Source organism: Archocentrus centrarchus, chromosome 11 (genome assembly GCF_007364275.1).
Source record: "Archocentrus centrarchus isolate MPI-CPG fArcCen1 chromosome 11, fArcCen1, whole genome shotgun sequence".
Taxonomy (NCBI): Eukaryota; Metazoa; Chordata; class Actinopteri; order Cichliformes; family Cichlidae; genus Archocentrus; species Archocentrus centrarchus.
This window is the reverse complement of record NC_044356.1, coordinates 17130501-17157357: the sequence shown is the minus strand read 5'-3', so window position 1 is coordinate 17157357 and position 26857 is coordinate 17130501. Positions and strand designations below refer to the sequence as shown.

At 44.5% G+C, this 26857-nt stretch overlaps 1 protein-coding gene across 2 annotated transcripts in view; it reads right to left on the bottom strand.

Annotated features, from left to right (window-relative positions):
* The window catches only part of jarid2b (jumonji and AT-rich interaction domain containing 2b), a 110899-nt gene extending 84698 nt beyond the window's left edge, over window positions 1-26201 (bottom strand). For both annotated transcript variants that reach the window (XM_030740533.1, XM_030740534.1), the window contains exon 1: window positions 25657-26201. In XM_030740533.1, the coding sequence (XP_030596393.1) occupies window positions 25657-25701 (45 nt within the window). In that variant the 5' untranslated portion in view covers window positions 25702-26201. The remainder of the gene's footprint in view (window positions 1-25656) is intronic.
* Window positions 26202-26857: the final 656 nt, after the last annotated feature.

Sequence of the window (26857 nt, the reverse complement as noted above, 5' to 3'; positions counted from 1 at the left end):
AGGAGGCTGAATGAATTGGAAAGCTACTCGGCTTTCACAAGTGTCTTCAGAACGGTATTTATATCTACACCTACTTCCCCAAAATACCAACTGCATTTGCAATGAGGAGAGCAGAATTTTTGATACAGACGTGCAGTCTTTCAGCTTTAGTCAGCGGGTTGCCTCTCTTGGCAGACATTACATCATGAGGCGTGGCCTGAGAATGATGTGAGATAGATTCTCACATTCAGATCCGGCACTCGTCCAAATCCCAAATTCCCATCCTTCCATTTCGGTGTAAGTAGCAACGCTCGTGGATTAACGTGAAGTCTTACTAATGAACGGCAAGATGGGGACGGCTGTAATTATACCCTCATTTTCCTGCGTGGAACTTCGCTGATTTGATTAGGATTTTAAAGGCGGCGAAAGGACAGGCAGAAAAAGGAAGCGAGGGAGGAGGAGGAGGAATGGTGAGAAAGCAGAAGAGACGGAGATGCGTGGGAGTGTAGTCACAAACTGACTGGCAGTCCTGCTGAGGGCTAGCAGGAGGTGCACTCATGCACACACGCGCGCGCACACACACACACACACACACACACACACACACACTTATTCACACAAACACACATGCAAAAATGGGCCAAGGCATCTGTGCTGGAGACCTGTGTGAGTCAGGCCGACGAGATGATGAGCAGCCGCAGAGAAAAGAATCAGACCCGAGTGATGGAGAAGTGATCTTGATGTGCAGCCAGCAAATGTGGCTTCATCACAGCAGAGCTCAGGAAGTACACAAATGTATCAGACGGATACATTCACTGAAACATGTACACAAGCGCACACGCAGAGCACAACAGCACAAGGTTTATATAACTGTTTGCACTCGTACACCTCAGTGTAGTACAGCTGGGACATCTGATCATCTCTTCACGAGCACATAAAGCCACATGAAAACACACAAATACACGTAGAAAGAACTTCTTCAGCCTCAACAAGGTATTTTGGCAACACTAGAAAAAGCTTTGTGTCACGCAGCGCAGACTGTGTTACTGTTGTAAATTTGGAGAGCACCTGCATGATAAATGTGCCATTCTATACAAATCAAACATATCTGTTTCACTGTCCCCTGCATATGCCTCATCTTATACCAAAATCGTTTCCACGACGTGATTTGCCACCTTTCAGGAGCGAGATCCCACAACTCCCCTGCAACTCCCAACATTTTGCATTCCTTGGCTAACAAAAAGCTTTGGCATAATCCTCCCTCTCTTCACTCAAAGCTCTGCTCCATGCTGTAAATCCAGAACAGCAGCATTTCCGCATTGTAGTGTAAACTGCATTCCACTACTGCCCTCGATGTCCCCTAAATGGACAAGACACTCTGGCTCCAGCTCTGGTCATCCATCTCCATTTACTTACCACTATGGAATCAGTCTAGATCTTTTTTTTTTGTTTTTTTTTGGTTAGAATAACCAACTGAGAAGGACACATGCATTTATCTCCTTTCACCGCTTGTAAAGATTTGACCAAAATCTACCATTAGATACATCAAACTCCCTATTGAGATGCATGCTGACACAAGTTATGGTTAAGGTCTTGCACACATATACACTCGCAGACAACTTTGTCCAAACTCTGGAGCCGTCTGCTTAATCATCCACCGTGTGCGTGGGGTGGGGAAGGGTTTAGTCAACAGGATCAAAGCAAACCTAAATAACCAGAGGACCACGGTCGGGTGAGCGATATGGCATCCTGACTTCATTAACCCCCCCCCCAAGTTACAAGCCACTTTATTGGGTCTCCACAATGATTCCAGCCAAATGGACTGTTAATGAAACACAGAAACCCAATGGGAAAGACCTATGCAATGTATATACACTGTCACTGGTGAGTAAGTTGAGCCTGTGCTTTGATAAGGCTGAGAGAAACACCAGCCAAGGATTGAGGTCAGGTTCATGTGAACAGACAGTCTGGTTAAAGGTCTACAAATGCTTAGTTTAATATGTCAGTTGAGACCACAGCGTGAGATCTCGAGTCATCCAAGTTTGCTTTCAAATCCCCTCTTGCCCAGCTCCTTGCATCACCGTCTTAAAAAAAGAAACAGCTTTGTCAAGTTACCCATTTGAAATGTTTCCAAGAGTGAATAAGGTGGTGGCGTCTCTGTCTTTAAGTCTGACACAAAAAAAAAAAAAAAAAAAGGGGGGGGGGGGGGGGGGGGGGGGGTGTTGCCGTGACTCAGACAAGCTAGAGAGACAGAAGCAGTCTGAACCACAAATGAGATTTTGATATTCACCACAGACCAGGCTGCAACAATCTGTTTAATATCACCAAAAAAATAAAAAATCCTGTGCTGTGTTTCGTCTGTTTACTGCAATTCTATCCTGTTTTGTCTGGTCTGGTGTGCCCACCCAATGATAGGCTGTTCTCTGGCCATAATTACTATGTGTCTTTAGCTGGGAAATTGTATACTCAAGAGGATGGTCGAACCACAATGTCAAACCGCTGAGCTAATAATAACGAAAACAGAAAACACGTTTTAAACCAAAGCCAGGGTTTCATGTTTATCTCTACAAGGCCTGACGTTTGATTGAGGGGGGGGGGGGGGTTGTCACACCACAGGAGTTCCCACTTCGTCATCAACCTGTGCCCTGAGTTTAGGAAATACCTCCCAAGCTTGACTTGTGTTTGTCTCAGGAAAATGATGCTACTGCAGCAACCACAACAAAGCCTTCATCATCATTTGGCTGACTCAAATCTGTCTCTTGGTTATGGTGCAGGGAAACACTATGATTATGAAGCAGGGGGGGGGGGGGGTTGCTAACAGAGTAAATGGCTTACAATGATGCAAGGCTGGGGGAAAAGAAGAGAGGGAGAGTTAGTTGGTGGAGGTAAATCCAGGTCTGAGTCAAAATCCCCTGAATCACTCCTTCATGTCAGCGTCATTATTTAATGAAACCCAGAGGAGATTTCTCATGAGGAAACATTTGTGTGCAGCAAGCAGGCGAAGTACGCTGGAATCAGCAAAATGGACTAGAAAAGAACAGCTTCAAGTGAGCTAGGGGGAATTTTTTATTTATTTATTTTTTAAAACGTGGACTGTGTGGGTATTGCTGTCGTCAAGCTTTGAAAAACCCGAGCTGACAGGTTTCTGTGCGAAAAAGGAAAAAGTTCCATTGCTCATGTGTGCAGCTGCCAGATTTTCAAAGCTGGCGAAAACAGCAACAGTCACAATGTGCTAATAAATTACGAGAGCGTCCAGAGACCCAGGAAAATCTTAAATGCATCACTGGGAGTATGTGCGCGTTCCAAATTTATCTCCTGCCCTAACATTAATGAAAAAAAAGACATAAATCTTTGATTTAACCTGGCAATGACCCCTTTTTCCTCCTGATTGTTGTCTTCCTTTCCAGAGGAGGAAACGCCAGTCTCTCTGTCCTCGTATCTCCCCCCCCCCCCCTTGTTGTAATCAAGACCATTTTTCCCCTCTCCTTTTCGTCTATCACAAACACGCCCACGCACAGAAACTGGACCAGTGCCAGCGTCTGAGAGCCGAGGAGCACGTTTCAGCAGGGCAGAACACGTTTAGGGCTTCAGACGGCGACTTAAACAGATCTACCGCTAAAACGTCACTTTGCATCGGCCCCGACTTCAGATTGTTGTTCATAGATTTTTAACCCTCAAAAAAGGAGCCGAGAGCACATAAAGACAATCAAAATGTGCGCTTGTGTGCACTTCGCTGTCTGCGTCCTTATCTCTGCTGAGCAGGAGGAACAAGTTCAAAATGATTTGCAATGCATTTATCCTGCCCTAAAAGCTTAAAACCCATGCGCGCCGTGCGTACGCGCTCGTTTCTCTTTTCGACCTAAACAAAGGGTCACTGAAAGCAGTCGGTCACAGGGCAGCACCGAAGAAGAGTGTTTGCATTTGCCTGTGCATAAACAATCAATCTTAATCCATCGAGTCCCTTCCATTTCACATTGACAGAGGGAGTGGAAGAATACCTAAATCAATACAAGAGAAATGCGATGTGGTGAGAATGATGTGGCTTTAGGTGTGTTTCTGCAGAGATGGACCTCACTATGAGGACATTCCTGGGATTCTTGAGGTTAAGCATTTGGTTTGACCTGAGGAACCTGACGGTAGAGAGAAGAAACCCTGGGGAAAATCTTTAAAATATGGCAACGAATAAACACAAGCACTCTTTGACAAATTGGCGTCAGTATTGTAACACCGAGCTTAGTGTAACGTTAGGCTGGGGGTGAACTCTACACACCCATGGAGATGGAGGCAATTGGGGTGGGGGGGGTGGAGGGAACACTGTGACTCTGATCCTCTAAAACCACAAGTCCCAGGAGGCACTGGGGATTTATTGACCACAGGGGCAGTCTGGGAGTCTGGAGCTAACACAGTCTCTAACCAAAATAACTGGGAAAAGAAGCAGAATTAGCACAGGAAAAGCCACAGGGGAGTGTCTGTGTGTGTTTAAATGCGTGTGTGAGCTTGCACAGATAAATGTTTCTGTGCAACGGAGGCAGGTTAACTGCCAGTGTCTGCTCGCAGCGGAAGGCAGGCCAAAGAGCTGCCGCCCCAAACATCCGTTATTTAGGGAACAGGCATTGATCTCTCTTCTTCCTGCCCCTCGTCTCCTATTCGCTCTCTCCACACCTGCTCCCTCTCCCTTCTTTTCTTCCCCAGTCTCCTTTCACCCACAACTTATTCTGCCTTTCCCTCCCTGCTGTCACACCATACCTGCGCCCTCTCTTTTTTGCCAAGCTCTGTCTGTCAGCAGCTGGACCACCGGTAAAACAAAACAAAAACAAAAACAAAAACTTCTCACTGAAATTAAAGGCTTTTACGTCCTCACCCTCCACCATTCCAGTGTAAGTGGTGGGTTTGTGGTAGAGGCGAGATTTTTGACTCAGGCTTTGGCATTGTGTTTTTGATAGCCACACAAACCACTTGCACAACATGAAAAAAGGCCTTTAGACCCCCCCCACCCCCCCCCCCCCCCCCCCCCCCCCCCCCCCCCCTCAAAACCCCTCCATTTCCCCCCAATTTTTTTCCCACACAGTCAGTCAATCCCCTTGCGTTTGTGCAGAACGACACAAACCTCAGGAGGTCTTCTCTTCTAGCCACAAAACCAACAAATGATACAGGAAATTTTAAGGTTCCCCCCCAAGTTTGCAATCATCAGTATCCGGGTTCCCATTCCCACTAAAGCCTCAGAGCGCGGGGGAGGATGATATCCTGTCAGAAAGATTTTGTATTTCTCTGTGCGAGCACTCAGTACAGCGAGGACTCAGTAGGAAGAGAGGCCGGCACACTGAAGCTTTTGTAATCCAGCCAGCCACCCACTCGTGGTGCTAGGCTGGCGGATAGACTCTTGTGACTGGGGAGACAAGGGCAGCGTCTGAACGATACCACTGTATATGGTAACACAATGTAAACTCCTTATTACATAGGCCGTTTGCGCAATTAGCGCACCACCAAACATGAACTAAGCTGTGAGTCTGGAATAAGGCTACCAATTAAGGAGAAACCTACACAATTTCCCACTCTTTCACACTCACTTTTAAACTTTTTTTTTTTTTTTGCCAAGAAGTTTCTCGTTTGTTTCTCCATTGTCCACATTTTGTTTCCAGCTCTGTCTGAGCTTTTCCATTTCTTCTGTGTTCTGCATTCTGACATAAATCAAAAGTAGAGTTAAAGGGAAAAAAAAAAACAAAAACAAGCAGCTTTAGTATGACTAGAATACTCAGGTTTGCCACTTCACACTCAAATCCTGCTTAAAACTCATATGCGCAGTTTCCATGGGTTACACTCAGGGTTACACTGACTAATGAGAGCCAAAATGCAATGGAAAAGAATGCTTTGAAGAACCATTATCAAACTCAGATGTCACACTCTTTAGGTGTAGCACTTTTTGGTGGTGTGATCTAACCGTGTAAACATGCACTTTACCACATGAATGCACTCACACACTCGCCCGCTTGACTCTGGGCTTTGCATTCAATCTGCACAGCTCATCACAATGGAGGAGTACGCGAGTGTGCGGCTTTGCATCATCTCAGCTTTGCTTATCACAATGGAGGAGTGTGTGTCAAGGCGCTTACTTTTGTACCAGCTCTGCTGGCTCTCGTTTTCACGCCTCCACTCACCGCCGAGGTCACACCTGCCACTTTTTCCCGGTAAAGTGAACAGCTCCTAAGTCGATGGAAGACCTGCGCGCCGAGCGAGAACGCGGCCCGTCGGTTCAAACAAACGCCACCTCCCATCAGCTCGCGCACACCTACACATGCTGTCACTCACTGTGCCTTGCATACGCAAACACGAGCTCTCAGAAATTACCATCTAAAAGATGTAATGATGTGGCTTGCCATATAGACACACAGCATGGTGCCGTTTTTCTTTTGTAATCCACAGATAAGTGGGATCAAAGACAGAAGCACGGTACTGGGGCAAATGTCAGATTCTGTTACTAACTAGTGCTTTAAAACAGTGCGACTATGTACAGGTCTCTATGGTAAATTCAACGCATAAGAACTGAATGGGGGTGGGGGGGGGGGGCTACGTGGGATCTAATTTCCAGGCAATCAAATGTAGCGCTGGAGAACTGACTGGACCAAACGTAACAGATTGTGGATGTGACTACTTTTTGGAAAACCAGTGGTGACATAATAAGATTTTCCCCTTCTTTTAGCCCTTGATGTTTATTGGTGATGGAGGCTGTTCTTGCCAGCTGTGTAATAATGAAACTCATTTGAAATCAGGTAGTCTTCCTGTCAATACTGCTGAGGAAGAGGAGGAGGTGGTGGCGGTGCAGGGGAAAGTATACGGATGACTAAGATTAAAATATGTGAAAGTAATGTTTCACGCAAGTATGACACGCTTGTAAGACTGAAACCAGAGATAGAAGTAGCTTCATAAACATCTGATAGGCGCACACACATATTCAGAAAGACAAATTTAAAAAAGAAGAAGAAGAAGAAAAAAGAAGAGGGGGAGGGGAAAAAATATCTTGTACTCTGTCACACTCTGCATCGTGATGGTAAAGATAACCCTTTTTGCCTTCAGATCCCAGCACTATCATTCAAAGCAGTTTGCATGTTGAAACTGCATGAAGGCCGAGGAGGAGGCCCCTGCTCTATCCCTGGGGAAACCCTGTGCATGATTGCATGGCAGCCAACTCTCCTGCTGGTTTGAATAATTAACTTGAGGCCTGTTCATCCTCTGGGCTCATTCAGAGCTGCTGGACCGTTGGCTCACCCTTTTTAAATCCATCGAGTTTTTACTGTTTTTTTTTTTTTTTTTTTTAAAGGGGCGGGGGGGGGGGCAGCATTGGGCATTATGGGAGTCTGCTTAGACATGCCACATACACACTTTCTCCTCTTCAGGGTGTGAAAGTTTGTGGTTTGTGGTGACTGTGTCATTTCAGAAAAAAAACAAAAAGACTGATACACAGCTTCTCTGATCAGTTCCCAGTAACCCAAAAGATGGGGATTTTTGCTCAATGTGGACGTTCCTTTGAGACGCTTTCAGGGGGTATACCTATATATACAGTATATCACAGAAATGATGAGAAATGTATATGACCATAGGTGACAGTAATGGAAAACATTAAGAGTTAGAGTAACAGTCACAATGAATGGAATTTGACAGTCATCTTCTAAATTCTCCAAAATGCTGAACTTTTTAAACAGTCCATCCTGTCAGGTTAAAAGTATGGATGGTTTTAAGGTTTTTAATGGTACTATTAGCTGTACTGCTTATCAGCCCGGAACTTTAACTGTATTCTTATCAGTACTTTTTGGGGCCAAAAAGAATGAAATTAAGAACAGATCGTTCACGATTTTGTCACGTATGATCTGTCCAGAACGCTCAAAATGCAAAAAATAAATAAAATCTTTAGAGCCACCAGATAAAATAAGTGATAATTTGTATGTGTGTGTGTGTTTTCTCTGTACTTTTTAAAAGATGTTTAACAGTTCGCTCAAGCCAAAGACCTGTTACATTTGTGGCAACGAGCGCTGTCAGTGTCAACTCTGGTGAAGTGCAACCATACTTCACCGGGGGGGGCTCTCTTCTGGATGGGGAATCGTCAAAATGCATCATAGATTAATTTCTTAATCGGTAACGGAGGTGGTCAGATAAAATGAGAAAGCTCATCTTTTGCACCAATAATAAATCTATTTTCTTCATTTCTCCACTACCAAAAACAGTACAGAGCTTATTGATACTCAGGCCTCTAATAACTTAGCCCTGGGGCCCAAGTTTCAGTACTGTCCTGCCACACAATAAGATAAGAAATGTTTTCTCCAATATTTGGGTAAATTCTTTAAAAGTTAGGAAAAATGCTTAAGTTTTCCTGACCTGAAGTCCCTCGGCCAAATGCCCGCGTTTCCGAATCAATGATTTATTGATGGGCAAGTGGCAAGCAGCGACTTTTATTGTATTTGGCAGGTCATTGATTTGAACACGTCCTGATCTCTCCCCTCATTTATATTCATCTGGACACTTAGGATGTCTTAGGGAAACTGAAGCAAAAAAAAGGGCACAGAGGCACACACGAGCACTGATCTTATCATGGTCCGACTCAGAGATCTGTGCCTTCAGTTCAACAGAATGCTGTTGGCACATACTTTTACTGCCTGTGTTCATAAAACACTAGCACAAAGGCGGACGCTAGTTTCTAAAATCTCCTGGCAGAAATATTGAATAATATCTCTATCTCAAATATATTAAAAGTATGTACAAAGAGTGTAAACGCTACATTTTTAAAAAAATATATTTCTGCTGTTGCAAATAAAGCTTAACAAAATGCAGCTCTTGTATAATGTACAACATACCCAAGGACATAGCTCAGAAGCCATTACGGAGCAATCTCCAGCTCTGGTTTCACTTCCCATTAGCCATTCAGAGCCATGACAATACCCAGGGGGCAGAAGGTGCAGCCGTGGCGTTTCCTCTCTCTCAAGGCCCTCACATCAGTCAGTTGCTTTGCCCTCTGTAGCCCAGCAGTCCCACATTTTGCAATATAATTATATGATAAACATATTTTTTGTTTAAATGTTAATTACCCTTCTTATTCTATCTGTTGCTGTTATAAAAGGGAAATCTGTATGAGAATTAGCAGCCAACCGCCCACCTTTGCAATTCTGGGGAAACAGAGTTCGAGAGGTCACGCTTGGAAACAGATGACACATGTTGGCTTTAGTCTGCACATTCAGAGTTACACATTACTTGCACAAAATCCTTAAAGCAGTCCAGGTAAAAGTGACCTGCGTTCTTTAATCTTAACTCTTAAACCTAAACTGTCCATGTGTTTCCTCTCAGCTGTGCTACCGCAGCCACATTCTTGTCCTGTACAACTGTCCCAAGTCCCAGGTTAGGCTTACTTTACTGCTGCCCTGAGCCCCAGCCCCAGATTACCCCATCAATCCCATTTTATTCCTCTGGCTCAGACAGCCCACCAATCAGATGGCAGGATGGGGAGGAATATGATAGTGGATTGGCTCGTGGGGGGGGAAGGGGTGGAGCAGCTCAGCCATCCCCTAACAACAGCAGTGCACTGTGAGAGTATGAGAGACATAATTAACCCTTCCAGTTTTACCTCTTCCTCTCCATTTCTTTGCCTGCCTTTCATGCCAGTGCCCTTCTTTCTCTGCAATCCTCACAAACACTTGCTCCATCTTAAAAACTGCTCTCCCTGTCCAGTCCAGGCCCCCCCACCACCACCACCACCACCACACACTCTCAGCTGTCAGTCCGCATATGACTGCTGACTCTGTTGCTTGCAGCGACACTGAGCAGAGCTCTGCCGTGGCTTCGCTGACACACACTCACACACACAGACACACACGCACGCATGCAAAGTTGCCCAACGCTGCTGAAGCCGAAGGAGGTCAGGCTGGTTCCTGGCGGAAGGAAACAAATTACACACTCTGTGCCCACATGAGTGCATATGCGCGCTCACACATGTATGCAATTGCACACGCACTAGTAGCTAAGCTCGAGTTGAACGGGGTCTTTTCGCTGACCTACTTCTTTACCGTAGCACAGAGGGAAACACTGGGCACACTCAACATAAACTGCTGTTCACATGGCATCAATGTTCAGGAATAAGAGCAGCTCCTAACCCAAGAGCCCCCCCGCCCCTCTTTTTCTTGTGGTTAGGAGATGGTGAAGAAAAAAAAAAAGGTGCCCCCTATGTAGACTGGAGGTGTTAACAGCCGGCTCCAGCCTCAAGCAGCCATCTTGTCTGTTTGTGTACGTGAGAAGAATAGAATGAGAGTAAAAACGAGAAGCAGAAAGATCTCTTATCACAAAGGCCCCTTTTAAGTTTTAAGGCCTCCACTGTTACCGTTTTCAGTTTTGGTATTTTGAGATCACATTTTTAATTCTGTCCTGTGATCCTCAAATGACAGTGACAGATTCGTTTTTTTTTTTTTTCCCCCACTGCAGCTCTGGACGTCTCACAAGGCATCTCCATTCAGAGTGTTTTGAACTAAAAATGGCCTTGATGTGCTTTCTGCACTGCTTTAGAAACAGAAAGTGTTTGTCCAAAACTGACAGAAGGCAGCAGAAGTGCCAGTATCTTTTTTTCCTGAAATGATATGAGAGCGCGCGCGCGCGCACACACACACACGCACACACGCACACACACACACACGCACACACACCACTTCTAGGGTTAAACTCATCTCAGCTTCTGTTCGGGTCCTGTTGTTGGTTACAGGTTATTACACCTGAAAACGTAACTAAGTCCTGTAGTAATAAAGGTTTCTACAAATACTTTGACCACTGCTCAACAGTCAATCAGCCTTACAGACAATTCATGGATTACAGCCTATGAATACAGAATAAAGTCTATGACACACCATAAAAATAGTTCTGCTTCACATTTATCAAAAATAGCAAACAATGAAAGGTTAGCAGGTTCACACTACATGTGCAGAAAGGCCGCTCTCTTGCAGACCACTTGCACTAAAATTAAAAGGCATTCTAATTTAAAAGCTTAAAAATTTAAAAAGGTAGTTTCAGGTAGTTTCCAGATAAAACCTGATATATTGATATAGATGAAATCTCTCTGGCTAAATCACATAAGTGTAAAATTACTCCACAGCTGTGTGTATTTTTTTTTTTTTTTTGAATAGTGTTGCGGTTTGCCACGGTCATGGTTGATCTTAAATTTGCCATAACACCTGCAGCTAAAACAGGTGAATATGAGAGAGGAAAGAGAGGTGCTTCCCAGACTCACAAAGGCCTTATCACACACCTCCAACCATCTCACACACACACACACACACACAAGACACAGGAATCCCTCAGAGGGGGAAGCATGTGCCTATTGTTGAGGAAGGGTCTCATGAGCCCCCCCCCCCCCCTTAAGCCCTGACAATAGCTGCATTGGAGACATCTACCAGCTTGTGAGATGCTAAAGGAGAGGGCGAAAGAACAGAAAAGGGACAAAGAGAAGCAGAAAAAAAAAGAAAAAAAAAAGGTCACTGCAGCCTCTAAATGGATATGCATTCACTTCCTTGTCATGCAGAACATTTGTCCCATAAGGAAAGCGAAGTCTTGTGTCAGCCTAACTTTATTTTCCTCCTCTCGTGAGAAATGTAAAAAAAATAAACAACTGATTCCAAAAAAGGTGAACTACAGCGAGATGAAGTGGAAAGAGAAATGCATAACTCAACCACCCTGCACTGGTTATTAGTCAGTCATTCAATATGCCAGTTAACTTACGATGGGCCAGGTTGGGCCCGAATCACAATAAACTCTTCCTGTGAGTGACAGCCGCCTTCGTAAATCAATCCATCTGACAAGTTATTCATACATCAACGCCCTCATTTATGGAAATGATATGCAAACTCGCTGTCAAGCAGTGGACGCATTCACGAGGGCCGGACTTCTTCAATTCTGCCGACAAGATCGTTTTCTGTTTTTAACTGCAGGAAAGAGATAATTTTTTCCTCTCGAGTATACTCGTGTGCCATTTATATTACTGCAATAAGTGAAATCCACTTCTCTTTACAGCTGCAAAGGAGGGGGGGAAGGTGTGTGTGTGTGTGTGTGTGTGGGGGGGGGGGGGGGTTAAACCTCTTGCAATTTTGCAACCACATGCACAGCTAGGAACTCTGGGCCTCACGTCTACAGCTTGCTCTGGACTTGAAACAATAAATATCTAATCCCTGTCATGTTACAGGGTCCCTGTGCAGCACTGGGCCCCACGAATCAATCAGGGTTTAGCCTGTGCTGCAGATGCAGTAACAAGTTGAGTAACTGCATGAGTTACATGTCTAATTGAATAGTTTGCATCGGAGGAGAGTGAGCAAGCGCCTTGCTTAACAACAGGAACGCTAACTACGCAAAGAGTTAACCATGACACCACTATGGCTGCTAGCTCCATCGATACAGCGCATCAAAGGGTTAAACTGCTCTGCTGAATACTGCAAACTGTCGGGGGGGGGGGGTGTCAATGGGTCTGACCTTAGTTAAAAGAATGCTCCTGTAAAAGCCTCAACCTTTTGTGTTTTCCAGTAATGATACAACAATTTAGTGATAGCTTAAAAACAATCTCCAGACTTGTCATGTTTCACTACACTAATTCAGTGCTACGAGGCACCGAGCAAACACCCTCGCTCCAGCTCCAGCAGCACTGATCACAACGAAGAGTACGTCATGTAAGCCGGAGTCGACATGGGAGATTAAAAATTCAATATAGGCCAAGTCACTCGATATCACAACCATCATATTTCAGCCGCACTAATCAAATTCACAAGCATGACCTCTGGGGTATATTAAATGTGTATATACAACATGTGTCATCTCTCAAATGTTTTGCAGGGGAGATATCCATCTACAGTGGTAAATACAGTGCGAAGGAGAGCCAGCAGCAGTCACAGTAGCTACAACAAATTTGCTCCCCATAAAAATGAGCAGTGGATAGATTTCAGCGTGCCGCTTGCCAGAACCACGGGAGGGAGACTAAATGATTATGTTACAACAACACCGCTCCAGCTCTCAGAAAACAACAATCACGGTCTAGGTAGGATATTGCGGCTGAGTAAAATTAAAGGGGAGTGGGAGCGAGACAGACAGAAGGAGGGAGAGTGGGAGGCAGGGTTTTTTTTTGTTTTTTTTTTAAAAAGTGGTGATCATCAGGGGCTGCAAGCACGTTTGGATATTTGTCTTTAATTGTGCCGCAGATTGAAGCAACGAGCCAGCGGGCTGCCCTGAAATTCATACACTCTCTTTTTGAGTTCATGGAAGGACGAGGGGAGAAAGAAAAGTTCCTGCGTTCAAACAGCTCTGACAGCTTCATCCTGTAAAGAGTTTGACATGTCAGTCAAACTCGATTTGGGCCTTTCCAACACACCAAAGTTCAAACCCCAAAAGTCAACATTTCCTGTCATCATTCAGCACCCTTAGCCCATTTTTTTGGGGAGGGGGGCTGCCTGTACTGTGGCCCGGAAAGGGTAGATGGAGCCGAAAGCGGATTGGCAGGGAGATAAGGCTGCCAGCTGATGGTTCGTGTAAGCCACCATAGCTCTCCACGGAGACTTAACAGGAAAAGCAGGGCCTAACCACAATAACGCAAATGATCCAGTGTCACAGTGACACAGGTTCAACCAGCCACCATGGCTAATGTGGATCTTCCTCTTGGCCTACATTTAGCTCAATCCACTTATTGACTGTCGCACATCAGGCTCTAACCTGCAGTGTCCAGAGTTCTCCAAACGCAGCTGCAGAGGTGTGAAATGAGCCGAGCGCAATAATCACAGCCACAGCACGCTCTCATTTACAGTCTGAAAAGTGTTCAGACAAAAGGAAGATGATCTTCCAGCTAAAGCAAAATGAGAAATGTTGCTTTTCAGGTTCCACTTTCAAGACATTTTTCGCCGAAGTGATACACATACACGGTTTTAACCGAGCCTTACGCGACCAGAATCACAAGTTCACGAGGATTAAAGCCAGATGGTGTTTTCACGAGCAGAAAGGAGAAACTGCTTTGCAATGCTGCGATAATTTTGTAAATAAAATTCAACAGCCGTAAGAAGCTATAGGGTACAGTGTGGCATCATAACATGCACACATTTTTCAAAAATAATATGGCTAATGTGTATTACTAAATCTAATTCCCGCATGCAGGGTGTAACATACAAGACATGTGACTGTGAAAGCACAAAACAAAAGCAGCACCTGCTCAAACCTTTCACCAAAGTTCAACAATAGCAAAAACACAAAGATACCAACTGCTAAACTAACAGCGCTCACACTGAACACAACCGCTCATTTACGACTCACCTGCACCTCAAAGTGCTGCATCCAAAGCCTATTTTCTTTGTATTCTGCTGTGTCCAACATCTTGAACCCTTTTAAAGCTTCTGTGTGTGTGTGTGTGTGTGTGTGTGTGTGTGTGTGTGTGTGTGTGTGTGTGTGTGTGTGTGTGTGTGTGTGTGTGTGTGTGTGTGTGTTGCTGTTGTTGTATGGCTGCAGATTACAGTATATCCAGAAAACGTTATGAAACAAAGCCAGGGCTTAGGCAAGGGAGTTCCTCTGCTTTGGGACCTGCAGTATAGGCTCAGGAGTCTATTCCCCACCACAATTACAAATACAGAAAAAAAAAAAAAAAAAAAAAAGGCAATTAAGAAATGATTTTCAACTCACAGTTTGGGACAAAACCCTTGAACACCCTACCACCACCACAGCACACACATGCGCACTTGCTCCAGCTATCAAACACAAAGGCAAATTTGGGGGCCTGAGGGGCCCACAGAAAGCAGGGGGGGGGGGGGGGGGGGGGGGGGGGGTTGCAAGAAATAAAAGAGGACATAAATAAAGTGTGCAGATGTGTGTTAATGTGAAGGAACAGACAGCGAAGGTACAAACAGAGTGGAGAGAGGAGTTTCAGAAAGAGGTGAATAATGGTGTTGGTACAATGGGGACGGAGAATGAAGGTGATGCATGAGGGGCTATTAGATGGCGTCGGCTGAGCTAGCACCCTACAGGAGAGCGAGGCGCCCACACTCTTATATCAGAGTCTATCTAGCAGTTGACCTCAAATAGAGTCAGATTGGGAAGTGAAATAAATTAAGGCCGAGCGGAGAGGAGAGAGACAAAGTTAAGCCAGCTAAAAAAAAAATGAAATAAATTAAAGCTGAAGTACAAGCGCAGCGACATTATTATCGAGAGATATTTTGATATTTTGCACTTAAACAGTTGCTGGTTTGATTCTGACTCACCCAGCAGGGTGGCAGTCATGTTTAAATGAGATAACTGCATTACTGGATGCACTTGTCTGAGTCAGCCTTTCAAATAAATCCATTACTGAAGCTCTCGGTACTAAAAAAAAAAAAAAGCCCACACACATTGAGTTCAATAATGAGCTTCTCACGCACATTACATCAATGTTGTAAAATCTGTTATCAGTAGTTGATCGTGCAGTGCATCAAACCTCAAACTGTAGATCACCATCAGATGTGTCATCACTTGTGGGCAATGCTTAATCACACTGGTTGCATGTTTTTCCTCGATTTTTCCATTTTGTTTGTGACCGAAATTTTCCAGCGCATGTGAATATTATCGTCTAATCTTCAGAGACAGTCTTCATGTCAGCAACATAACAGCCCCGCCTAACAGATTTAATAATATAATAATTATGTGACCTTGATTTTTGAGCTCATCTCTGCATAATGTCTTGATATGGAAAATAATCACGCAAGGTTTCATCAAAATCCTTCAAACCATTCAAGATTTAACCACATGACCTTGACCTCCAGAGGTTGATCACTACACATTATCTTAATATGATGAACCAGTAAAGTGCGATGTAAGTAACAGTGACCTTGATCTTCACCCCAGTGGCCTCATACACAACCACAACCTTGCTTTGGTCATAAGTCATCTACCCATGAAGTTTGGTAAATGTGAACTGAACGGATCTCGAGTTATTGATCGGACACGTCGACGGACGGCGCCTGACGGGCGTATGAAAAAGTGCCGCCTGCAAGCTTCACAATAATTTTTGCGGCATATGGTTAGGTTTTGGTGCCATGCATGAAATCTGACTCAACTTTGACACATAAAGATACACAGCTGCAAATTTAAATACAGCTACAACACTTGCAGACATGCAAACCTCAAGAAGCAAGAAAGAGAGAGCGAGAGAGAGAAAAAAAAAATCTCCTGGAAAATGAAACAATGTTGCGGCGAGTAAAACCATTACATAATTTCACTGTTAATCAATATAATACGTTTTATGCAGCGATTCTCCACCATGGGGGGAGCCAGACAGGAATTAAAAACAATCGTCATATGTGACCGAGCAGTATGACTAATATGAAATTCCATTCTTGATTTCTGTGACTGAACGATGGGGCGCTTGTTCAAAATGAAAGTGACTGTCAATGGTTAAAACAAAGAAAAGACTTACGGTCAAGAAATAAGATGTTGTCAGAAATTGTGAAAGTCTAACAGTTTTTTATGACTATTGCAGTTTACGGAATATATCGCAAGATCTGGGTAATACGAGAAAAGGGATGACTAGATAACGCGTAGCAAAAAAAACAAAAGGACATTTTCTGTTTTACAGAAAGGGCCGACAAACAGTTGTTGTTGCATAAAGATGTTTACTTCCCTCTTTGTTTCCATAGCTTTCATCTACAGCAACTTAAATTTCTGTTTTTAAAAATACTCCCCTACCTTGGGCTGAAAAATTTTTTTTTCCCCCATCTCAACTACATTTTTTCTGTTTCATAAACGATTTACTCTGACTCATATCACTGCAGCACAGATCGAGTAACTTCCCCAGAATGCAACAAGCATCCAGAAGCCTTAACAACAATCTAGAAGTTCACAAAAAGGAAGAGCTGTTAGCTCAAAATAAATAAATAAATCATCTGCATGTCAGTTTCTATAACCTGTTGGTGGGATGTGGCATGTACACAACATATCACAAGCGCACACATGAGTAATGTGGCTGTGTGTACGCTACTCCCTGCTCTTTGGCTTACAATTCAGGTTTCTCCAGAGTTTGTTTCTACATTACTCATTTCAGTGTGTGAAAGTCGGCGTGTGTCTATGACAATCTGGCATCTAGTGGTTAGGTCATTTCCTATCCACATTCTCAAACATTTCTATCTAAAAGGAAAAAAAAAAAAGAATGAACACAGAGTGGAAGCTTGCGTCAGCATGTGCGTTTTCAGGAGCTTCAGTTGGTATGAACAGGCCTCGCCTTTAACTGAGATCGCTATGGATATTCCACTTGAAATGGTACCTAATTTGATTATTTCTATCCTCCTGGATTTCTTCTCCTTGACGAACACAGGTTGCGAATTCCACAGCTCACCCCCCCCCCCCACGACCACACTCCCTCCCCCGGGCCTTGTAACGTTTGATCCGAGGCCAGGGGGAGGCCGGCCAGACATTCAGCCCAGAGTCTGGCGCCCTCTCCTCAGTGCACCATGCACTATAGCTCCCTGCTGTGAGGCCTGGAGGAAATCACGCAGCCACGAGAATTGTAAAAGCCCTCATCTATTGAGCAGAGGTTAAAACGGGGGGGAACAATGCCTTTGACTCACATTCTGCTTCTCTCTGCGGAAAGCCTTAAAAAACACCTTGAAAAAAGAAGAAAAAAAAAATCAATGGGAAAAAGAAAGGAAAGAAAAATCAATATTCCTTCACTGACTTATCCATTCATACCTTCTTAAAAATGCTTTCCATTTATGGGAATAGAAAAAAATGATTCATGTAACTATTAAAAACCCTAAAAAAAATCCTTTAAAAAAAAAGAAAGTGTAACATCACACCCCAGAGACCCAGACTAAATGCGTGCATGCATGTTTGTGTGCTGCATTTGTGTCAGGCCGGGTGCTCACACAGATGTGTCATATCAAACTGTAGAGGACTGCAAAGTTTGCTTTGGCAGCGCAAATCAAAACAAAGCAGATGGAAGAATGCAAGATGTAAGAGAGAGCTGTGAAACGACCAACAACCTAATCACGTCGCTGAGCAGTCTGCTCTTTCTAACAAATTATTATCATATGCAAACACACATACTGTGCAAAATTAAAGCTGACTGTGAAGACAAGGAAACAGATCCCGACAATGCACGGGCTCCTCCTCTGCAACTCCGAGGCAATTTCACAGCTAGGCGAGGAGGGAAAAAGCCCCCTTCTCCTTCACTGGTATCTAACAGAAAGCTCCCAACACTTCTCTCCTCTCTCTGGAGCTGTGCTGAGTAATCGAGCAAATGAGCTGAGAGGGAGGAGGTGAGAGAGATCGAAGTGGAACAGATTCAAAAATTCCACTCTGTATTCCATTACAAGACAAGATGGGAGCTTGGAGCGGGGATAATGTGGGTCTCGTGGCGTTTTAGAGGACGTGGAATGTAAGAAAAGGTCCACGAAGAGAGAATGCGCATTTCACCTGCAAATCAAGTTTATCCTGCCTCTCACGCTCGCTAAACACCCACCCTTGCCCTTCCTCATTCCTCCTGTTTTCGCACATCCACGCTGACAAGGGAACCAGCGCATCCGACAACTCAGCAGCAACACGGACCCCCTCCCCCAACCGTGTTTCAGCATGGAAACACGCTCCGCTCCAGTCCTTTAAATACAGTTTGGAAGACGTAATTGTTGCAAGAGAGGGCCAGATGCAGTTAACACCTTTTCTCTAAGCAGTCATTTTACTCTAAATCAAGTCAAGATTTGCACTCACTGTTCTGCCTCTGCATCTTCTACTTTTTTTATATATTTAAAAAAACATCATTCTGCAAGAGCTGGAAAGTAGAGATTAGGCAGCAATAGTGGTCACCCAGCCACTTTGCTCCACTGGCTCATTACTGCCCATGGTTAGGGGGAGGAGTCTGCCATCCTGAATTAAGGCCTCCCCTCATGAGGGGCCAAATGCTTGGTTTAAAAAAGGTTACATTTGAGTGCTCTTTAACAGAGGGAAGGTCAGCAACCCATGTCTGGCCACACATGTTTGAGAGCTACAAATGGCTACAGTTTAAAAAAAAAAAAGGAGGGAAAAAAGGAATAATAAATGTAAAATATAAAAAAAAATGAACACTAAAAAAAGATTTAATGAGAGAGCAATGTGTGGGCCAAGTCAGCACTGTGCCAAAGAGGGGTCTGAATAGAGTGACCGGTGGCTTGTTGGCAGAAAGAGACAAGCTGCTCTATCATAAAAGAGTGATTCATAGATTACTGTGCTTAGTAGAAAGCTTGTGAGATTGTAAACGCATAACAAGAACAGCTATGAATGTACACTAAATGGTAAGAGTGAATAGGATTCCCGGAGCGATATCTGATGACACTGTGCAACCAGCTATCTTCACGGAAAATGTGATACGTCTGCATAAAGGGAAGCTTCGGGATTTCCTAATCTTAACAGCTCAGTTGAGATGTTTTGTGAGGTCGCGTACAGCCGCACATTTGACAGAGAAACTGTCTTATTCTGGGGAGAAAGCGAGGGGAGTAACGGAGGATCGATAGTGACTGAGCCTCTGCTCTGTTGCTTCATCCCTCGAGGCTTAATTCACTGGATGTTTAAAGGCGACGGAGTCACAATAGGGGATCAGATGGGATTGACCACAGGATGAAAATGTGAGGAGTGTTTATTAAACTGATGTAGTCGAGATGAAGAGTGAGGAGAAGGTGAACGCAGATCGGTCAAGAGGCGTACATGATGGTCATTAAAAGCTAATGCCGGTGTGAGCTACAGCACCTTGGTGATTTAAAAAAAAAAAAAAAGCATAAATTAAAAGGCAGAGCTGGAAACAAAAGCACCGTACATAACATAAAGGAGGTACTTAGAGAATGATGTCATAACTGCTGATAATTTACATTCTACTATTGCTGAATGTCCTTCATTGGCCTCCTTAGGGCGAAGGCCAAACCAAACACGAAGCTAAAGTGTTGATTCAGCTTCATAGGGATCCTGAACAGATAAGCTGTGGCAAACACACACATTCACACACGCGCACCAGTGAGCATGTGTGATCGAGTATATGCACACGCACAGCCACTCAGGGGCTGACCAGCTGTCTCACTCCCCCCGCCACCACCGCCCACTTCCTACCAAACCTACAGGGGCACAAGGAAATAAATCACTCAAATGAAGATGTGCACGAAGGGAACGCAAGTGGTGTACGTGACACACACACACACACACAAACCCCTCTATCTACATTGGCTTCTCCACAACTGCACGCTGTCCAACTATTGAAGCGTTTACTCCTAAAACACACCTACGCAGGCTTAAGCGCCCTGCTCCTGACCGACACACACACACACAGTATAACAAAGAGTGTCACACCCAGTTTTATGTCACAGCTCTTGCAAATAGCCCGAGCTGCTGATAACTGCGAGACACGTCATGAGGTTGGGTTTTAAAACCAGTTTCTCTCACCTAGTGACTGCAGGTGTACACCTAAAGACCTTTGACTGTGCGTGTTTGAGTGTGTGCGCCGGTGCCAGCACAGAGCCGGAGATTGTGCTCAGTGCCAACAGCTGATAAGAGAAAAGGTCGTGTTGCATAACAGGAGTTTGTGCTTCGCGCGTGTGTGACATAATACTGTAGAAAAGGAACGCAGGGAAGAAGAGGAGGTAACGGGTAAACGGGGAGCCCGCGTTTATGTCAGAGGAAGGAGCCGAGCTGCCGCACATTTGGCCGCCGAACATCTTTCGCCGGTCCAAATTGAAGCCGGTAACTCGCAGAGCGCCTCTAATGATGCAGTAAACTCTCTGTTGGCAAAGCAGACTTTATTTAAGCATTAAAAAAAAAAAAAAAAAAAACACACACACTGCCTTCTCCTTATTTTCAGCACAAACCTAATAAATACATAAATAATTTTTTTTTTTTTTTTAAAAAAAGGATTGGATTAAAATGAGGCTGGGCTAGCCAACTTCACTCCCTGAGATTTTTTTTTTTTTTTTTCTGGCAGCTCGTGTCAAGTTAGCAGGGCCTGCGAGAGGAAAGATGAGGCCAAAGGGATGTGAGGCTGGGCCTGCAGCGTGGGAAGGCTTCTTCTTCTCTGCTTCAACACACAACCGTTTAGAGGGGACACATTAACTAAAGCCCGGTGATGTGCGCATACCTGCCAACTCCAGCGCAAGACACATATGGCTGTCTTGCATGTTTTTTTTAGGCTTTGATTTCTCCACACAGTGCGAGTGACACACAAAGTCAGGATTTTGTTTCCGTCATTTTCCATTGTGTGCAAATTGCTGGTAATCTCCGTGAGGACTTTTATATTTTTGGCAGTTACTTTTATACCATGCTGTTACAGCCTGGCAATGTAATCAAAGTAGCCCAGCTTTTATTTTTCCCTATTGGTGAAGGAAGAAAAAACAAAAAACAAAAAACAAAGCAGCGTAATGATAGTTTCAGATTAAAAGAAATGCCCTGTGCTGCTTTTCATTCAATCCTGTCCCTGCAAAAAAAACTAGAAAATGCTGCCGTTTCAAACTTCAAACACTTCCCACCTTACGCCACTGCACGTTCTTGCATTCATAGGAATACTGCCAAAACATATGGAAAGCACTTTTATGTTTTTTTTTTTTTTTTAACTGTATCACCACATGGAACGCAATCGTAGTGAACGTAGTAAAATAAACAGGCAGTAAAATGCTGCTTTTGCCACAGTACACATTGCTTTTGCCCCGGTAGTCATAGTGACAGAGGGGTTGGAAAGTGAACCCTGCCATGTTGCACACGTGAAGAGAAGAGAGCTTATGAAAGAAGAATTTGCATTGAAACATAAGGTTAAATGAAGCGCACTGACGCTCAGGCACGGTGAAAAAACAACCCTGTGACCCTCTCTTCATGGTCCTACATGAGGCCCACATTTCATTTGGACAGCCCAAGAACGAGAGAGCGAGACAGAGGGCGAAAAAGAGGGAGATAAAGAGAGGAAGAGGAGGGGGAGAGTCTGTGCCTTTGCACTCCCCCATTCTGCCCCTGCTCTCTATTTTTGTTTCCTCTTTTTGTGCACGCTCAACGCACACACTCTCAGTGCAATGGATTTTCAACTTGGCCCTCATCAGTTGTGCGCCTGATGAAACAAACACTGACAGCCTCTTTACATTTGTAAAGGCCCCTGCAGCAGCTGTGCTTGTCCCACACACACCATGCGTGCACACAAACACACACACACACACACACACACAACCTTTGAATCAGAGGCCTAGCCCCAGCTGGGGCCTACAGGAAGAGCCGACTCTGCACAAAATGGCCTGGCTGCACTGAGCTGCACTCTGCCGTTCTCTCCTGCTACTCTCGCTTACACACACACACACAAACAGTGTGTCATGTTTCGTTACACAGAACAAGTCTGCCGCACATTAGTGATACCCCAGTCATTGCACAGCACTGACCTCTCAACCACTGGCTCAAAAGACACCAACAACAAATAAATGAAAATAAACCTACAAAAATAGATTTTTCTTTGCTGAACTAAAAGCAGGAGCACGGTGAGCACGCTCGCTCCTGCACTCACACTCAGTATTACATCAGTGAAAACGTGTCTATGGATTTGTCCTCTTAAACACTGATGCTTGCAATCTCCGGGCAAAATGGTGATTGCCTTGTTGTGTTTGTTTTTATTAAAAAGGACTCATCCCGCTATTTTAAAATCATTTATGACCGTTGAATTTTAGTGTCATTCCAGGTAGTGGGCGTTTGTTGGGTGCAGAAGGCAGGGGTGGCAACTCGCGCTCATGTTTCAGGGGAAATGGTTAAGCCAAGCATGTATAATTGTCTTACGCTAATTACCGGGGTGGGGGAGGGGTGGATCACTAAGGGCCAACAGTCCTGTCTCAAATCCTGGAGTGGGGGGGGGGGGGGGGGGGGGGGTTGGGTGTTGGGGGGGGGGGGGGGGGGGGGGGGGGTGATCTGGACTCCTCCAGGTTGTTGTAAATGCATTTGGGATCCTAGTTTGGGTCAGGCCAGACATTATGCATCAACTGCAGCTGCAGAAAATACATGACAGATGTGGCACACACGTGCACACACACACAGGACTGGGACATACATCCTGCAGTCAAGCAGGCACAGAGCCCCCCCCCCCAGTCTAGATGCTTTGTCTCCAGTGCTAATTATACAACACGTTATTAAAAGACCCCCCCAAAAAAAGCCCATCCAGTTTTAGAAAGCCAAAAACTGCTGGCTCATTTTTAGATGGGGACTTTTGTTTCACTGAGTCATTATTTCTACAGTTTCTACAGTACATCCTGTTTCCTCAATTCAGGGAGAAGCTTACAAATAAGTGGAGCAGATCAAAAACGTCCACTCTTTTGCAACACTCATCCCACTATTACAGCACACACACCGCAAAAGTATGGTCAGTTAACATTAATGTAAGTGAAACTACTTCAGGCTCAGAGGAAGATCAACATCACGGCTGAATATAAAAATTCACAGCTATAACAAAAAGCACTTGCGCAATACTTGTTATATACATGTAGTACTGAAGATCAGGAGACTGAGCTGCAGCGTGCCAGGTTAGAGTTACTAATTCAGTTTTTGCTAAGATGACTCACTTTTATGTTGCCTTCCAATGCCAATTCGTTTTTGGCACACTGCCTTCTTGTGCTGAAAAGCAACACAGATCTATGTGGCCCATGAAGATGTTTAAATAACAGTCTTTGTATTTAAAAAAAAAAGGGGGGGGGATCAATGATGTCAATTTTATCCTGATGCGAGACCTATTTTTAAACACTTTCTTCACAGGACACAAGAGGACACCCTCAAAAAAAAAAAAAAAAAAAGTTTATTATGATCATAAATGTTCAGTCTGTGCTTTGTCAGCATGGCTTTCACTCTACACTTGTTGCGGGGGCAAACAAAAAGCTCACAGCTGAATAACTAGCAAATCTTTTAACTGCACGAAAACATGCCTCCCTGTGTTTACCCTGAATGTTCACTTGCTCATACGAACCTGTTGCTCAGTTTGGCCTTTTGCAACATTTTCCTTCAAACTTTTGACATGATTGAGGATTTTGAATGCGTCCTGCTGCAAAACCAAGAGGCTTGCGAGAGGAGACTTTACAGAGGGGACACTCCGCATGGTGCTTTACTGGGAATAGATATGGGAGGGGGGAGGGGTTGCGATTGGCTCTGCTGACTTTAGTCTTTTGAGAAGTGGCACACGTGAGATGCCTCGTGCAATTAAACGTAACAATGTGTCCGGTGGGCTCGCGACGTTAATGCACGGCAACAAATCTGTACGTCAAAGAAGTGCAACAAACTTTAAGAAGGCCAGAGGCCCGGCCAACGTGCAGCCGACCAAAAACCACACATAGTAGCCAAAGTCGAGGCGCGCTGCAACATTAAATTCTTTGTTCATGTCATGCAGGTGGACAGTTGTTTATTTACCAAATCAAAACCTGAAGCAAGACTATAATTAAAGCCAACACTGAGGTGAGCCTATCCTTCGTTTCACAGCCCCTTCCCCATAAATTCACCAGTGCTACTCGCAGAGAGAGATAAAATGGTCGCTTCATACATGAGCCTCTGCAATGCGACTGAACACAGTCTCTTTAAAGAGATGGAACCGCTTAGAAACACTTGTCTCAAACAAGTAGCGTTGTGTTAATGCGAATTCAGCTGGCGAGGAGGACCTAAACGCTGGCTAGCTATGCTCCCCCTCCCCGTAGTATTGCAAAAAAAAAAAAAAAAAAAAAAAAAAAATGGAGTTATCCCCTCAGCGGGCTGCTGCAATATCTGCTCCTTCACAGAGGTCACACGGAGACCTGCAAAATTACCGACACCGGGGTGGACTTGTACGCTGGCATTAAGAGCAAAGGCGGGCGCGTAACAAACAAACCCAGAAGTGTGCCCGCGGCGTTTCGAGAGGTGAAAATTGAATGAATGTGCCGAATCGCATGACCCCCTTTTCCTCCTGCTCTCCCTCACGCTGCACGGAGGAAAATTAAAGAGCCACAACAGTCCGCGAAACATGTCGGTTCGTCAAGCCCCACAGAAAAAAAAAAAAAAAATACAGAAACAAAAACCGCTGCGGCAGGACATACACGCTACCTCGGGACGTGAACACAAACCGTGCGTGAGAACGGGTTAAAGTGAGCTATATATATTCTGAAGGTACAAGCTCGGTCTGAAGCGGGGATGAAATGCTCAGCATGGGACGAAATGAAGTCGCAATAGCCGAGCCATGGCCGACAGGCTCGTCTTCACGGCTCTGAATAGCAAGAAATGGCTAGCGAACAAAAGCCTATTCTGAAAAGTGTTTGCCAAGTCTTTTAATTTAAAACCTTTCAGGGCCTTCCAACACACCCGATGCATGCTATGCATCCCCCCATCACGCGTTAAAACGAGTCAAAATGAGCGAAGTAATCTACCCCACAACCACCACAGCAGCAGCACCCGATGTTCAAATAGCCTAAAACATGGTTGGTGTCGAAGAAACGTTGCAGCAGACATTGAATAAACATTGCTGTCTCTTTAAATAAAAAACACAGGTTATTGTTAACACGTCGAGGTAACTTAAAGGCGTCACATTTTGAAGGATATTTGACCCAAATAGAGCACAAGCTGCCTAATGGTAACCTTCAGCAGTCCATGATGGAAAGTTTATGCATTTTCATCGAGGCGAGCAAGGCAAACTTGAATAGGGCGATCGGTGAGCATTTCAGGCAAATACATGCTTTCACTTACGTATTTCTTTTGGATGATATTCCTCTTAGGTCGTTCCTTGCTCATTATGCAATCCCCAAAAAAATGTTTGGCTATAGAGAGAATGGCCACATGAATTTCTTTCTTTGACTCTCGCCTCTCCCGGAGCTCCACCGAAGGACGATTTAAATCCCCGGCTCTGTAAAGGAAAAGCTTGCTGGCTTTGCAGAATCCTCCTTCGGTGTTTCCCCCCTTAAAAGAATTCGGATTAAAATCCCCCCCCAAAAAATTCAAGAGTCGACGGCGAACAGAGACGGACTGAAGCCAAACTCACTTGGGGATAACATAGTCAAAACAAATGCACAACAATAAGTTCCATTCGCCCCGACAGCTCGGCTTCTCGTCTCTGCGCACTCGCTCCCGGCTCCTTTCAAATACATGAATATAGCTGAGGTGATGTCAAAAAAGTTACATCTTGTTTGAGGTGACGGGACATTGAGAAATAAATAAAAATTACAAAATAAAACGTTAGGTGTCACGTCGCTGTTCTTTTTTGGCTGGAGCCTGCGGTCGTCGACAGATCCAGCGGCAATGCTGTGCTTATTGAGAGCAGCTCCTTTCTTCCACAGCCTCCGCCTCCAAGCCCAACATCACCACCATTCAGCGGCAACTTCAAAATCCCTGTGAGACAACCCCAAGCACGTAGCTCTGCCAGATAACCCTATACCGTGTTCTTTTTATACGGATTTATAGTGTGTTTGTGGTGATCGTAACAAACATTTTTTAGTAATCCTACGCTAAATGGTGCGTTTAAAACTCCTATACAGCAATAGGCTTGCTGGGCCGTTTTAAGGAAACATGGGTGGTCACAATAAAGTATTTTTCTACTTCCCTGTGCTGGTAGGATTTAAGACAAACAGTTGCGTGTTTTCCATATGCCAGCTTTATCCACTGTGAAGAATTGCTATAAGAAGTTGTAGGGGACAAAAAAGAAAAAAAGGGGTCCCAAATTTGAATTCAAATGACTGCCTCCACCCCCCACACCACAACCTCGCAACCTCATAGCACGTGGTTACACATTAAAGCGCGACCTGAATGGTGGGAGATGCTCCACCTTTCGGAACTTTCCAACTGAGGAAACCTTGTTGTTTTGTTTTTCATAGCACATTGAAGAAAGTGTGCTTCAAAAGTCTCATCCTGTTTTCACAGGCCAGCAAGAAATAAATCATTTTCTCTGCATGCG